At 42.7% G+C, this 16797-nt stretch overlaps 2 protein-coding genes across 3 annotated transcripts; one reads left to right on the forward strand and one right to left on the reverse strand.

The window, feature by feature from the left end:
• Positions 1-2107: 2107 nt before the first annotated feature.
• rbm14a (RNA binding motif protein 14a) lies at positions 2108-10972 on the reverse strand. Of its 2 annotated transcripts, none has more exons than XM_030437935.1 (8): positions 10807-10972; positions 10005-10184; positions 8740-8924; positions 8306-8491; positions 8102-8202; positions 7602-7883; positions 7297-7502; positions 2108-6266 (listed from the first exon to the last, which is right to left on the reverse strand). In XM_030437935.1, exons 2-8 carry the CDS (start codon positions 10163-10165, stop codon positions 5783-5785), a joined length of 1605 nt encoding a protein of 534 aa, XP_030293795.1. In that variant the 5' UTR covers positions 10166-10184; positions 10807-10972; the 3' UTR covers positions 2108-5782. The 2 variants fall into 2 exon arrangements, with proteins under 2 accessions (XP_030293795.1, XP_030293794.1); XM_030437934.1 differs by having other exon boundaries at positions 7279-7502.
• Positions 10973-11957: 985 nt separating this feature from the next.
• LOC115594145 (ras and Rab interactor 1-like) lies at positions 11958-16785 on the forward strand. Its single transcript, XM_030437972.1, has 6 exons — positions 11958-12183; positions 12596-12799; positions 13626-13746; positions 14084-14156; positions 14284-14375; positions 15165-16785. Exons 2-6 carry the CDS (start codon positions 12596-12598, stop codon positions 16298-16300), a joined length of 1626 nt encoding a protein of 541 aa, XP_030293832.1. The 5' UTR covers positions 11958-12183; the 3' UTR covers positions 16301-16785.
• Positions 16786-16797: the final 12 nt, after the last annotated feature.

Below are 16797 nucleotides of genomic sequence, written 5' to 3' on the forward strand. Positions count from 1 at the left end.
TGGGCGGGTTTGATGTTTGTGATGTTTGTGTCCATCTCGAGGAGGAAGGGGGCGGGGTCTGGGGGCGGGAGGGTACAGGGGTAAACTATCACAACTGGTCTATTACCAAGAGTGTCTTCATCGAGGGAGTGGACAGGACAGGGTCTGTCCTCTTCGAAACAGGAACATTTTTTTGCACCAAAGTCATCATCAAAGCGCAGCTTCTTCTTATTCAAGGTCACTACGGATGGATGATATCAGAACTCAAAAGGATTTATTTTGTTCTTTTTTTTCTTTTTTTAAAGACAAAGAAACTGTCTCTTCTTTTGCATGATTAAGTGTCGTCTTTTTATTGGCTTGTGTGCCCGGTAAAAGCATGACCATTGTGTGAACTCTCACTTACCGGTGTGTTTGGAATTGTTAAGGAAATTTCTCCATGAGATTTTTTACTTACCTCTTGACATGAACGTTCATTGACATTCATAATCAACTGTTTTACAATGGAGGGTCCGTAACTGTTTGAAGGCTGCCTCGCATGCAGAAATGCAACTTGCAAGTAACCCATCAAACTTCAAACCCAGTTACCATAACTGCATCTTTGTAAAACACCATGGATGTCAATGCCAGTTATCACCTAGCTAGCTAGACATTGCAGTCTTGTAAAATCGCTCTTTATTAAAGCGTTGCTATTTTCAATACGTGTGTTTGAATGCTCGCTCCTTTTTCATACTATGCCAGCAGCATCATGGGAGGTTGTGATTGGAAGTCAAAGTACTGTAATACGTGTTTGGTCTGGTCCATATTGTGTGGTGTTTTAAACGTGTTTGCCCAGTCTTGTCCTGTCTGTTGCCATCAACTGGACTTATTCTTTCCCAGTCATCCTCTAAAGCACAGACTGGTTTCCTGAAACCAGGCTTGGAAGAAGCTTCAACTTTATTTTTGAGACGATTGAAACAGACCTGGACGAGGGGTTCGGAGACCCATGACAGTTTTTAACCCTTCTGTTACAGAGCAGATGGGCGAGATTCAGGACTAAATTTAGTATCTCCATGTCTGTCAGTGATGTCTCAGTAGTTAGTACACTCCATCTTTAATCTCTGCTACTAAATTAATGAAAGGAATCCAACATACGAGCTATAAAAGGCGTCCTCAGACGAGTCTTTCAGAATTAGAAGTGGAGAAAAACAGCTTCAACAGACGAGTCTATTATGGGAAATTATTATTTTATCTTGCTCTCAGCTCAGAAAATAAATTGGCCCTTTGCATTCGTCACTGAAGCTACTTCACAGACTTATCTGGCAGCTGGAAACCAGACTAACATGTTACCAGGGCAGAAACTGCATCTCCATGTTGTTTTGCCGGTGAAAGGCGCATGATGTCTACGCAGTTTCACGCTCCACCCTTTCGTCTATTTACGTACATAGACCTGCTCATCATATTACCTCAGTATACCCTCAGTACTGTGTATACTGCATTCATCAGAACTCTAGTAAACATCTGTAAACTGTTGATCGTCGTTGAGGGCATGAAACTCAGCGCTGTCCATGAAAAAGTCTTGTTAGCAGGGAGTGAGGTTCCATACCTTCGATTTCTTCTCATTTTCTTTTTTTGTATATCAAAGTGATTGAATTATCAACAGGTTTGGATTGTTATCAAATTATTGGTTTTTATTTGAAAGCATAAGTTGATGTTTTTGGAGAAAATGGAATAAAACGTCATCTGATGCTGAGCTCTTAGTTATTCGGTGACTCCTCCACCAACACTTTAAAAAGGAGCTCTGTGGAGCGTCTGTTGTGTCAGAAGCTGGTTCCTAGTTTATTTTAGTAAACCCCATTTCTTATTTTGAAGTACTGTTGCTCTGTTACAGAGAGGAATGACACAAGGCACTCAAAAACATGAATAAGTCACATCCGTTGGACTGTCATGGAAGGTCCGACACAAGTCCTTCACAAAGAAATCCACACTTCACATCACTTTACAAACCGCTCATATATGGTAAAAAAAAAGTGAATAATTCATGTAAATTGCTACAACTTGTTACATCGAGCTACTAAGCAATAATTCATTCGATTAATTCAAAGAAAGCATCAAACTCGCATCTTCAAATATTCACACAGAGAAGTTACAGTTCAGTTGAAATTCATTTATTGATAATTAAACATTTCAAAGAACATAGGACAAAATGTAATTTAAAACAAAATGATATTTGTGTTCATTGTCATTCATACAAGTTGAATGTGGCATCAAAAAATCGCTGTTTTGGGGGAGAGGGGGAGTCGAGCGTTGAACCAGCAACCGATCCTGAGCCAGTGTTATTCAACTCTGAAATGAAGGGCCTAGAGATGTGCTCTTAAGCAAGGCACTTAACCCCGAAGTGGCCCCAGGGGCGCATTTACAAAAACTAACAACCCATCCCCGTTAAATGTCCCACGTCCAGCTCTGGCTGTGATTGCCTGGTACTCTTGAATGACGGGCTGTTAGGTACGGGATGTACTAACAACAACATGACTGCTTCGGAAAGGGTTCAGATTTAGATTAAAGGACGTGTCCTCCAAATCTTGTGTGTGTGAGCGGTCAGTATGTTGGGAGCAGGAATGTATGAGCAGAGTATGCTTTGGGGTAAATGTAGGGATATGACCAGGAAAATCAAAGCAGGAAAAAAGGTTATCTCCTGTTAAAAAAAAAAAAAAAAAAAAAGACAAGGGATCCATCTCCAAAAATCCTTACAAAGAAAAATCCCTGAAGACAGGTAAGGAATAGGAAGTATGGACACAGGTGTATCTGTATGTGTGTATGTTTGAGAGTGTGTACGCGTGTTTCGGGGAGGGGCAGGAGTGTGTGGTCTGAGTGTTTACCTTAGCGGGGGGACACCCCATCGTCCACAGCATTTTCAGGCCTAACGCTGCTGTTTTCCCCATCCCACGCTACAGCTGCGTGTGGCGTACGTCCAGGGCAAGGGCTCAGTTTGGCTCCCTCCCACTCTAGCTGCAATAATCAGCAAGAGGAAGAAGGTGGCTGGAGCAGCAGCAACAACAAGGCATGCAACTAACAGTTCACATGGAGAAGGTGGAATAATGTGGATATTTCTGAGAGGCTATGTGTCACTTAACCAAAAGCACTACGAACTGAGGTGGCGAGTAAGAAATGAGAGACAATCACGAACGGAACAGCTACTGCAAGTGATATAAAATACAGGTGGAATCAGGTGTGCATTAGTATAATCTGCACCTGCGAGTCTGCTTTACTTGAGTAATGCAATGAACCCAGTTGACATACAGTGTGGGGTTGTCTAGGTGTGGAATGAATGCAGAGTGATCCTGTGTCAAAATGAGGTGTGTGTTTCTGGTGAGATCAGACGAGGGTAAAGGAAAAGGTCGCCGACCCTTCTCACTGATGCTCGGGATAAATCTGCCGCCTTTGCTGTATCCAAAACCACCGTCATGTTCACCTGCGGCACCTACACCGTCACCTGGTATCCACTCGGTCAATAACCCTACAATATAGAGCAACACACCACACTGCACCGCACCGCAGTCAGGAAAAAATAAACCTGTACTTGCTCTGCACTCAGAAACGGTGGAAAAATGCTTTCTCTTTCACTTCAAATGTGATTTTATAGCGCGTTTAGTTCAATCACCCCACCACTCACTATATGCTACAAGCATGATGGTAATCCTTCCCAGCCACTGCCACACAAACCGCTCAACTGTTCTTATTTTTATACATACTGGTACACAACTGTCCTACTTCATCTCGTCTACTTGCCATCTCAAACCTTTTAGGAAGAAATACAATCACTTCATCTTAGTATTAACAGTCAATGTTTTCCCCGTTCAACCAAATATTGGTCGTCATTTCATTTTCAGTTTAAAATAAGGTTTTTTAGTATTTACAAGAGTACCAAGTTGTACAATTTTCAGGTATGAAAACTAGCTCAACTTGCGGGTTTCCAATGAGAGCAGAGGTGATGACAGCAGCTGACGGGACCGGAATTAAAGCCAACAATAGAAAATGTCCAAAAAATCTCAAAAAACCAATTGGAAAGCTAAGTAGAATTTGTCTGATTGTTTTAACATCATTGGCTTAATGCTGCCATTCCTCTTGCTTTTATAAATGCAAATATGTACAAAAACAAAAACGCAACTCTTCTCCTTCAGTCGGAAAATATACCACAAACCAGGGTTCAACTGAGAAATACCCAAAATTAAAGAAAGATGTGAATGCATTCACTTTTCTTCTCACACGGGATGCAACTGAACAAAAAACTGAACTGGAAAGAGATGAATTACTTCTATTCAAATGTTTTAGAGGCAAACGCCGACCTTTAAAACAAAAACTCTAGGATATATTCAACTCCTGAGCGGGACTCGTTTGTTCCGTCTTCATGTGTTTGTGTGTCAGACATACAGAGAGCCTGGGCCGAGCAAGAAAACACAAGAAAGGTTCATCATGGCAAACTGCTCGGAGACAACAGCCGAGTCATTTATCTAAATTTAAATGGCTGAAACATTTGAACGACTGCTGTGTATTTCTACCCTGTTGTTATCGAGGTCATGGCAAAAATTCCCACTCTGCTATCCCTCTCAGCAAGCATGCATAACCACAGACTGCTAATTTTCATCATAAATTAAGCAAACTGAATTGAACAGGAAGGCCTGTGTGGACTACAAATGAACCCTGTACTAATTCTTCACGTCTCAAAACCAACAGGTAGGATTTGCTGCAACATAATCCAAGTTACACGCTTATCCTGCAATTTATTCAAGGTTTTTTTTTTTTTACAGATCAAAGATTCCTGTGACCCAAACTTGAGAGGGACAAAAATGATACACCACTTAAGAGTGATCATGTATAATCACTTTAGAAGCACTAAACCTGTCAGCTCAGTGAATCCAGCCTGAAACATATTCATAAGACTGTCTGTTCAATTACATCCTCAGTCTTTAGAAACATTTATTCAGGAAAGGCATAATGAACCGGACCGATGTGCCGCTCAAACCCAATTCAACATCAGTTCTGCCTTCTTTTCTAGTCAACATGTGTTAAAATTCAGCAAAAAAACAGGTTGTTACTAAAGGGTCACTGAAGCTGAACCCAAACAACGGCCTGTTAGATACTCCACACAACATGTTCTCAGGTGTGTATGTGTGGGGCTGGATCTATTTTGTTTTAAACTGTAATCATGGAAATAAAATAATGTCTAAACTGACCTGAATCTCTAACACCGCAAGACTGAACGAACTACAAATAGGGTCAATTTTCCGGATGAATAATTTTCTCTTTTTGCCGCAGTGCCAGATCATCGTTAATGAATAAATATAACCGTTTATTGTATTCGTTTTACATGAAGTCTGTACTGTATGCACGCGTTACGTAGAGTATTTAAAGGCCTTTACTTAGTTCAACCGAACGCTTCACCAGTGAGTCTGACTCTGTGCCAAGAAATGTTTCAGCTTCTTTAACTTTCAACAAGGAGCCCGCTGTGCCTCTATAACATTTAACAGAATCTGTGAACATGAATGACGATCCTCCAACATCAGCTGTCCGACTTATCTCCCTCTGTACTTCTCCAAACGCCTCGTTAACTGATTATCCACTCGAGCGCCACCGACTAACAGGCAAGCTAGTTAGAAACTCGGATACGATGGAGAAAAGGGGAGATGCTTCAGATTTAAAGCACACTCGAGTTGCAACCTCGCTCCCTCTCTGATTTTCCTCTTTAAACTGTCCCTTATGTAAATACACATGCACACACACGCACACACACACGTCTGCAGTGTGGAAGGAGTGTTTAGGGTTGGGACTATCGGTAAGGGGGTTCTGGCGTGTGGTAAGGGTAATCATTGCGCTGGGGCATGGGTTGCCCGTGTGCGGCTGTCTGCTCATACGGTGTGGATGAGGAGTAGCTTCCTGCTGCTGTGTAAGCTCCCGATGAATCATATGCTCCCGGTGCGCCGTAGCCTCCGGATGCGCCATAGCTTCCTGACGAAGCATCGTAGTTCCCAGATGAAGCGCTGTAGCTCCCAGCTGAGGAGTCGTAACTTCCTGAAGTGTCATATGTCCCCGGCGGTGGGTAGGCTCCTGGTGCAGCATAGGATGGAGGTGCTGAGTATGTCCCCGGCGGCGCAGGTGCTGTGGTGGAGGCCTGTGTCGTGGCCGGTGGAGGTGGAGGAGGTGGTGGAGGGGGAGGGGGATTGGTGTAGGCATACTGGAGGTACTGGTACTGTTGCTGGTACTGTTGATACTGTTGATACTGATGCATTTGCTGGTAGTACTCTGAGTAAGACCTGAGTAGAAACACATTTTTCCATTGTTTAACGTTGTTGTCAAGCAGTTTGTAATAATTGATCGATCAGTGCTATGTTAACAAATTATTATTATTGTTATATGTGCGAATGGAAGCAGACTTACGCCGTATTAGCACGGGCCTCGTATTACTATAGTAATTAGCAAAAGTTGTGGAGATCATCTGTGATTTTATTCACATAATGGCCATGTCCATAATTTGTACAGTCGGTAGTAAATACATTGAACATTGTTCAGTCAATGCTGAGTTTAAAACAGACTAAAGTTAAGGATATGAAAAAAGTAGCCACTGTTTGTGGCGTCTGTGATCTCTGAGGGAGTTGCCCTTGAAACAAACCACACAAAGAAGCCACATGACTCCCTTCAGCAACAACTTCCTTTATCAGCTTCATAAAAATGATGTGTCTAATTCAGAAATGTTTTGATTAATACTTTCTAAACAAGTTTGACTTCTTCTAGTTGTAGTCTGACGAGACATGTGATCTGCTGATTGTTACGGTTCCTCATTTTTTCCGGCCACACTCATGATGATGAATGAGTACACGAGGGGGGAAAAAACAGAAAAGGCAAACTTGTCCACTGGCTATGTGAAAAGAGTTAATTGCAGATTATTAACGAGTCCACATGCCTTTTAGAGACCCACATATACACACATTTTCTGTTGTCAGACTGCTAAACAAGTAAGGAACATAATCCTGTCTCATAATATGGGGTAAAGCAGTCAACACTATGACGTGGGATCAGCTATATTACTACTTTTGAAGGTTGAAAGAGAAAAGAGCAATAAAAAAGTTGTCACATTCAACAACAGCAACAAGGCATCTGTTACTTAATAAAAATGTGCTGCTTTGAGTGTTTTTGCTTATATGCAGAAAGTGGGTAAAAGAACTTTCCCAAGCGAATGCATCCTAGCCTTACAGGTCCCGTGCGAATAGGGCTTTAATGTTTATTTTTTCATCTGCCTCCATCCTATAACACATGTGATATGTGTACCTAGCAACAGGATCTGACCCTTCAGGAGCGTTGGTGGCAGCGGGCGGCTCTTCAGGTCCTCCAGGTGGTGTCGGCAGCAGGGCGCGGCGTTTGGGTCGAATCTGAGCGAAGGAACCTGGAACAGGGTCGGGCAGGAGGGGTGCTCGATTCCCTCTGATTGGGCTGCGGTCCCGCTCGTTCTCTGAAGCTGCTGCTTTTCTCCCTGCTTGCTGCTCTGCCAGAACCTATAAGTGAAAATATGTCGGTCAATATACATAAAAATGTAAGACGCGAAAATATTTATGGAGAACATTAAACATCAACTAATAAATGTTTAAAAGGACCTTCTGTCCCTCCTGGAAGAACTTGGCTCTTGCTGCCTCGAAAAGCGTTGTTGGATCTGGTGCAGTCTGTGGTTCTACTTCTTCAACGGGGGCTGCTACTGCAGAACTGTGATTGGCAATATCTTGGTACACCTGGTCAGCGACAGATCCATACACCTGGCTGGCAAGAGCACCGTATATCACGCCATCTGCACCTTTAGCGCTTGTGATGCCTTTTAGAGCAGCGTACGTGGGGTCAAAGGATGTGGTGTTGTAGAATGAGTTATGGACACTTTGTTGAACCTGCAAAGAAAGATGACAAACAAAAACCTCAGTACATCCAAACGTAATTCATCTACACAACAATAATGGTGATGATATGAAGCGGTATTTTAAAATATGTCGTATTTTATTTTTTTTTTTACAAAAGATGGGGATAAGGACAAATACTAACAACTGCCTTTCCGCAGCTGTCTCAGAGTGTCCAAGGTGGTCGATGCTCTGTTAGAGGATGAACTCACCTGGATGGGTAGTCCAGCTGCAGCTGCTGCAGCGGCTGCTAACACTGCTGCTTGACTCTGGTGATGCTCTAGTGATGGGGGTGGTCTTGGAAGAAGACCACCTGTGAGGAGAAGAAAGCAGAAAATGTGATGAGAATTTGAACAAGTTGCCTTAAGCATTCAACTTGCAAAACACTTTTAAATAAATTGAGCGTTCATCTCCACCTGCTGCTAGACCTCCTGAATTCCCAGCCGTTGCAATCTGGTTGATCAAAGGCTGGGCTTTGGACAGCTCGACGGCCAGCTGGCGGCCCTTGTACATGGTCCCGTTGAGTGCATCAATGGCTGCCATGGCCTCCTCCTTTCTCTCCATATGCACAAATGCATAGCCAACATTTGAGCATAATCTTGCTGTTGATCGCAGAGGAAGCAGAGGTTAGTTAACACAACTTCAAAATAAAATGAAAACATTCCATATGCAAGTTGTCACTTTTTGTTTGACATTACACATTTCAAGGAAACCCAAATGTCTAAATACAGGGCTCACAGAAAACTTTACAACACTAACCTCACATGCAAAGCAGAACTTCTTATCTAATATCTGACTGATATGTCTGTTGCATCATGGTGACTGGTCAGTTTGTGGCTTTCTAACTCACCTTTGACTTTATCACAGTCTAAAACTCTTCCAAAGGTTGAGAACAGCCCGTGCAAGTCATCTGCCGAACATGTGGCGCTGAGGTTTCCCACAAACACTTTAGTGGAGTTGGGTGGACGTGCACGAGACTCCTCGACCACCAGGGGCCTGCCTCTGTACTCTTTGCCATCTAGATGCCGGATGGCCCTGTCGGAGTAAGAATTATCTTTGTTATCATCATCAGGTGTACGGCAGATGACACTAACAGTAATATTACAAATAGGGCCGCCCTCTAAAACTCAAGATGAGGTTCAGGACACAGAATCGGTGCTGGAGTTTAGTCAAATGCTGGTAAAATATGTAGTGCATGACCAATACCTAATTTATGGGGGTTAATGAGGATACCAATATCAGGGAATAAAAATTTCAATCGATATCAGCAAATATATGCACATTTCTTGTAGTGGTCTCACATATTTGTTTGTCAAACACTTGTGACAAAAGATATTTTATAATAACCTTTACTGTCCAAACTTACGGCAGTGCGCTGAAACAGTGGACATCACTGAGAATTTCAATAATTACTATCTCCTTTTTCTGCATTATAATCCCTCAAATATATAAATACAATGTTTTTATAATCAGCTCATGTCGGGTAATTGATGCCCTGTTTTGATATATATGTGATCAGCTGATAAAATGCAAGTAAAGGTTCTCAAATTTCTACTGAAGAATAGTAGTACAACAGTTTATTATATCACTGATTGTTCTAAAATGTGACACTTCAATCACCAAGATTTCCATATTAACTGCTTATGAATATCTGTCCCAAATGACGGGTTTCGGTCTCCTTGATTTCTTATAATCTTTACCATTCCTGAAAAAGCCATATCGGGTTAAATACTTTAATACAGAATACTACGAGTTTTTGTATTCATTCTAAACGTTACCAGTACAAATATTTTCTTTAGGACGTTTAAACTTCTATCTCATGTTTAAATACACAGCGACAGGAGAATCAATAGCTGTGAGACACATTTCTCTTCAATGTTGACTGGTTTTTGTTCATGTCAAACCAGTCTAACCAGTTCAGGAAACTAACTCAACTCATAGTTGTACCTGCTGAGTGAAAGTAGCCAAAACTACCTGTTTTAGTGTGTGCTTCAAAGGATATTTGCGTATAACATTTCAAATCCCCATCAAACTTAATCTATATGATATGCAAAGACATTTATAGAGTAGCAGTTAATTCATGATGTAAAACAGTGGTAATGAACAGTGGATTACCTGTCTGCTGCCCCCTCTCCCTTCAGGGTAACGAAGGCATACTGTCTGAGCAAAGAGCAGGTGTTGATCTCTCCATATGGAGCAAAGAGCTTGGTTAGCTCGTCGTGAGTTGCATCTAAAGGAAGGTTCCCCACAAACAACTTCACGTTCTCACCGCTCATCTCTGTATCAACCAGGCATCTGCAAGAAGCAACAGGAGGCGTTGGTTAGGTTGGACATCGCTGACCGGGCTAACAGTAGCTGTTAGCTAATAGTGAACCTCAACAGATCATTCGTTTTTTGACCTAATTCAGCTTAAGCAATATCATCAAATTGAATTACTGTTTGAAATTCAAGGTATTTCACGGCTACCCGATGAGAAGGAAATAGCCATTAGCTCGTTAGGTATTATTAGCAAAGCTAATAAAACCGTTAACTTTCGCGGCGAAAATGTATCCAATTAAATTAGAGGCAGCCGGTTTACTTGCCGATCGACGAATACAAGGTGACATGATTATGGCTGTATGGTTAAATGGAAGCTCAGTTTCACGACCAACAGTGAGCTAAAACTAATACCACTGGCCATTTTGTAAAACGCAAACATTACCGATTAGGCTAACGCTAGCTATGCTAGCTAGCTAAAGCTAACGTACTGGTTTTCATCATAGTGGCTGAAAACGTTCGCTTAAACTACCGTTCCGCCGCCTGTACGAGCTATTATTATGTATATTAGCAGCCGTAAATCATTTGGCTTTTTATATTGGTTGAAAAATGGAGGAAAAGCGTTAATTACACCAGCAATGTAGCTAGACAGGCTACTTACCCAACGCGGTCGTGTGGAGCTGTATTTCAAACCTCACATCCGGCTCCGGTTTCATTCGGTGCCTTTGGCCGCCATGGGGGCGCAGTTTCCTCCGTCACCGTGTTATTCCATCACGTTTGTGTTGCGGCTCACACAAGATGGTTCCTGACACCACCGGCTCATCAAATGGTTCTCGGTCTGCAGGCTACAAACTGAATGACTCATCAAATCACAAATCATGTTCAATATTACATGTTTTTGGGTTGGGCATGACGTCATCCACTTAATCATGTTTCATAATGACATGGCCTAAAAAAAAAATGGCGATCTATTGAGTGGTTATTAAAATTAAAATGTAGAAGGGCCATTTCTACCACTTAAAAATAAATAAATAATGAAAACACCGCCTTTATTAATTATTTAAAAAAATATCCCAATGATATTTATTAGTTAAAAAATCATAATCATGAGATAAAGAGATCAGAATTGTTATTGTATGTATTATAGGACAAAGAAGTCGAAATGAAGAGATTCAAAATTAACATTATTAGATAAAAAGGAAAAGAAAATAGGAGATTTAAAGGCGAAATTATTAGATAAAAAAAAAAAAACAGAATAATGAGATAAAGAGTTTATATCGTGAGAGGAAAGTCCAAATCAGGAGATAGTAATGTAGAATTATTAAATAAAATGTCATAATAGTGAGATAAAAAGTCAGAACTCAGAGATAAAACGCAAAATTATTAAGATCAATTATGAGATAAATATAAAAGACCTCTTCTTTTTTATCTCATCATTATGACTTTATCTATAATTTTGACTTTCATATTCATAGGAATATTTTTTATTTCATAAATAATGTTCTTCTACTTGCTACAATGTGCTTCCATAGTAATCACCAAAAAAGTTATAGAAGTTGTGAAACTATTAAGCTTTGTTGTTATACTGTTGTCAACATTATGGGTCTACTTTTATTTTGAAACTTTTACAGGAAACATTATGGCACAGCATAATGTAAATAAGGCTATACTACTAATATTATACATACTGGCCTACTGACGGTCCTGTTGTGGGCATAAGAAAGTATTACTACAGTAATTATTTTCTGTGGGACACGTGAGCCTCGCTCTCATGACTGTGACGTGTCTGTTCCAGGTGGGAGGGGGGGAGGAGCCAAAGAGGAGCGACCTCTCTGGATCTGGGAGCGCAGGTTATGACAGGCCGGAGCGGAGGAGAAGTTGACTTTACATCGCGGAAAAGTTGATGGAAGATTGAGGAACATGTCGCCGTGAAGTGGAGTCGGAGGGGACCGAAGAGGAAGAAGGTTCGGGCCGCAGAGGTGAACAACAAGTCCGGTAATGTTGGAAGAACCGCGCAGGATCCAGTAGATCAGACCAGGTGAGTGAGTGTACAGCAGGAAGGAAAAGTCAGTTGTAAGGTGTGCAGGAATGTGTGCTGCAGACCCAGATAGCTATAAAGACAGACTTATTCAACAGGCTACCAGAGAATAACTATATAATTATAATTGTCTTTATTTGAACAGTTAACTCGTCGCCTTCTGTCTCATCTGTGTGTCTGTATTTCACACGTCTGCATCCAACAGTCCTGTTTGATTTAAGCTCTGTCTGAGCTGCTGCACTTTACCAAGTCTGGACTTGCTGTCCCAAGCCAGGCACATTTATTACGCAGGTGTGAAGCTATCCCACCCATCCTGCTGTTATGAATGTGAGCCACAGGGACAGATAATAACACTGTGCATGATCAGCTGCAGGACAATTAATCACCATGTGGGTTTACTTCTTGTGTGTAGATGGCGCAGCAGGAGGAACCGCTGTACGACTTCCCCGAGCCCAGCCAGTCCTCGCAGCGCAAGCTCATGGGGCACCACAGGGGCCGGGGGTCTCTGAGGAGCATCAGCGTACTGGACCGTCTCCTGCTCACTGTTCCTGTCTGGCTTCAGCTGTCCATCAATCCTGCCACAGCGCTGCACATTCTGCAGAGGGAGCCGCCCGGGGTCAGAACCACATCCACTCAAACACAAGAAAGAACCGCGTTTGTCCTAAAGGAGAATTCCAGTGTACTTAAGATGAATTATTATGCTTTTTTTTCCCTTCACTTTGTTCAAGTTGAATAGGATAATGTGCATGTAGACGCTCCTCTCTCCCACAGAAAACACTGCTCCTTAAACGCCTCGCCTTTAATCCTGTGACTTTATGACATCACACTGTGTCGCCATATCACACATTTGCGTAATTTATGCCCAGTGGAAAGTTTGGCACGTACGAATTGATTTAGCGCAGCTGCTCTGTTGTCGTTAGCGGTGCTGGGTCAGGCGTGTGTGAGCTGACCAATCAGAGCAGACTGGGTACCTTAAAGAGACACATATTCTGGCTAACTGCACAGCTAACTGAGCTATAAAGCTAACCGTAGCTACAGTTATAAACAGTAGTTCTGTCGTAGTTTTAGCTTTACATCATACTTTTATACAACACATTTAATTTTGAGCTAAAACTACGACAGAACTACTGTTTATAACTGTAGCTACTGTTAGCTTTATAGCTCAGTTAGCTGTGCAGTTAGCCGGAATATTTGTGTCTACACCGCTAGTACAGAACCTTTGGACCGGGTTTTTGGAGCTCCCCCCAAAGCATTACATTGCTGGCCGCCATCGCAGCCGTGTCAGGGCTACCGGCCGAGGCAATCTACTGGTCTGAAAATGTAAATATAGGGCCCAGGTTTAAAAATACTGGAATTCCCCTTTAACACACATACACACAGACCTCAGTCCATGTTCTACACACTCACACATGCCCTCAGTGATCAGTTGTGTTGTCCCGCAGAACTTCCTGGTGCGCAAGTCTCGCACATCCCAGAGGAACGTGCTGTGCGTCCGGCTGGCGGACGACAGCGTGCCGTCGTTCGTCCAGCAGTTTGGGATCAGGGAGGAGCAGACCAGCAAGAGTAAGATGTGTTGGAGTCATATCTGTCTACACACATCTCAGCATCCTCATTAAAATCCTGTGTGTGTCTACAGAATTGCAAACCACATCGTGAAGTAACTGTTCCTGGTTTCTCTGCAAGTCTCTGCAAGTGTATTTAGATGCTGAAATGAATCGACTGGTAACTGATGTGTGGCTTTAAAGCTTGTGTACGGTTTATAAAATGTACCGCTACAGATCTGTAACACACATGTATCACTCGGTGTTTACACAGGATTAGCTTTAAGATCAATCAAACTTTTCAGAGACCCTGTTCAGAGTGTTTGAGTCACCATCCTCTGCCCTCCATGTGCCCACAGCTCTGTCTCTGGAGACTTCAGCCATCAGCTTCCCAGATCTCCCAAGACTTATTTCCTTCTACTGTGTCAGCAGGTAAAATCTTGTCAGTCTAAGTGTATTCTCCTCCTTCTTCTCCCTCTCTACACTGATCACATCAACATGTGTTGACCCACAGGAACTGATGTCGGTGTTAATGTCTTTTATTGTCATTGTGTGTCAGAGATGTGTTGCCGTTCCCTCTGGAGCTTCCTGAAGCCATCGCGAAGGCGTCGTCCCACAAAGAGCTGGAGTCCATCTCACACATGGGAATAGGTTGGTGAAGACATCGCCTTGTTTCCTCACAGCAGGTTTTGTAACTTCGACCTCAAAGACACGTGTCTGAAAGGAATTATTTACACAAGGCGCACTCATATTAAACACACAGTAATTACCTCCCAGCTACTGAGTAACAAACAAACTCTGGATAATGAGTGTGCAGGTTTTAATTCCATCAGGCCATTAAAGGGAGAAGCAGTAGACAAGTCAGAATTACGTTTATTGATTTATAATGAATCATGATATATCTTGTTTTATAAAAATACCTTTAGATATATAGTAATATATAATATGAAACAAAAAATATATTAAAAAATGTAACTTGTTACCATGTAAATTGTAAAATGTGGAGGTTGCTGTTAAATTAAGTTAAAATAAAGGTTTTCCATGAAAGGATGACATTGACAATTGTTAGAATGTGGTTGTCAAAAGTTCATATTTTTTTTGCACATTTTGTTTGAAATGCGTTAATATTTTTGTCATCATTGATTCCATTTGTACTAAATCTGCAACAACTTGTCAATTGTTAGGTCGATAGAAAAAGAAAAATTAGTTATCGACTATTTTGACAGACGATGAGTTGTTCCAGAGATTTTCTGTTCTTCTTCGGCTAAAGGTTGAAAGAGCTGTTTGGTTTTTCAACTGTTTATTAGACAAAAGAAGCAATTTAAAATCTCCTCTTTGGGTTCTGGGTTATTTAAATCAAGGAAATACTCAGCTGATGATTCAAATAATTGTTAGTCGCAGCTGTGAACAGTTAATGAAAACATCTGTGTTGTTTTATAGAATTCTGGAGTTCCCATCTAAACGTCCGTGGGCCACGGGAGGCGCCGAAGCCTCAGAAGGAGGACAAGGAGGAGAAGGCAGCTCCGCCTGCTGCTGCAGCCCCACAGACGAGCTCTGCAGCGCAGCCTGATTCAGCTCCGAAGCCCGACTCAGACAGCCTGCTCCACTCAGCACCTGAGTCAGACAGCGCCAGCCAAAGATCCGGTCCCGGTGCCACCCTGTTCCACGAGTTCTGCCCGATCACGACGCGCAGCCCCAGAGAGCTGGACTGTGGTTCCGGCATGGGCGCTCTCTGCTTCATCAACCCGCTTTTCCTGCAGTCCCAGACCGCCCTGTCCAGGAGGCGCATGTTCAAACGCAGCCTCAAAGTTCGGATTTCCACAGAGTCGTCCACCCTGCTGTCGCCCCCGCTTGCTCCTCCTCCTCCACCACCTCTGATGCCCAAAGCCAAAGGAAAATGTAAAGCAGTGAAACAGATACAACAACAAGACAGCCAGCTCGATCCCACAGTTCAGGACGCCCCGAGTGACATGCAGGATCAGGTGGAACCAGGCCAAACGGACCAGGCTACAGCTCCGCTACCAACACTAACAGAGAATCTTCAAGAGGACTCGGACTACATGCAGCCGTCTCCGATGGTCAACCTCTCCAAACCTCCCTTACTCTCTCCTTACCTCTCTCCATCTGCATCTCCCATGGCGCCTCCCCTTTTCCCCAAAGTATCTCGGTCCTTCTCTCCACACCGCTCCCCCGGCGGCTCACCCTCTCTTTCACCTTATCAGTCCCCGTCTCCTTCTCCTAAGGCCCCCTTCTCTCTCTCTCCCTTCACCTCTCCATCCTTCTCCCCGCTGGCAGAGCAGGCCTATCACACCCCGGCTGCTCCTTCAAGACCAGATCAGCAGAGACCAGAGGAGGAGGGAGCAGGTGTGGATGAAAACAAGGATGATGATGATGATGATGAGACTGATGAGGAACCGCGCAAAAAGCAGGGAGAGGAGGAGGAGGGTTTGGTTTTAGGGATGAATGCTGCTTCTCTAAGTGACACAGACAGCTGCAGCTCCTTCTGCAGCCTGGAGGGGGCAGCAGAGACTCCACCTCACTCACCTGTCGAACAGGTGAGCGGGACGAGCCGGTAGCGATCAAACATTACAGACTGTAACAGAATGACATGTTGACAGCATCCCAGAGAGTCAGAATAAGATGTTTTTTAAGAACAGAGACAAGCTTTAAATTAATAATTCAATAAGTTGAACAAAACCAAAGATTTTAATGATGTTTTAACAGCAAGTGTAACCTTTTATATTCTAATGCCAACATTTCTGTAAGAATCGGCCATCTTTTCAAATTCAAATTCACATCAACAGAGTAACTGCTAACTGCTGTAGCCACCGTTAGCTCACTTAGCTGTGGAGGAGCTCGCGGGGCTAGCTGAGGATGAGGCTAGCCAGTAGCACGCTAACATCAGTAGATATCTCTGCAAAGCAAAACATGGACGTCATAACGACAAAACTGTTATTTAAAGTGGATTTTTTTAAATGTTTTTAACTAAGATTCTTACATGTTGTCCCTTCAAGGCTGCTTTTGTACCTGTGTTATGTTATTAAAATACACTGAAAATCAATCTGATTGTAAG

Source organism: Sparus aurata, chromosome 13 (assembly GCF_900880675.1).
Source record: "Sparus aurata chromosome 13, fSpaAur1.1, whole genome shotgun sequence".
Lineage (NCBI taxonomy): Eukaryota > Metazoa > Chordata > Actinopteri > Spariformes > Sparidae > Sparus > Sparus aurata.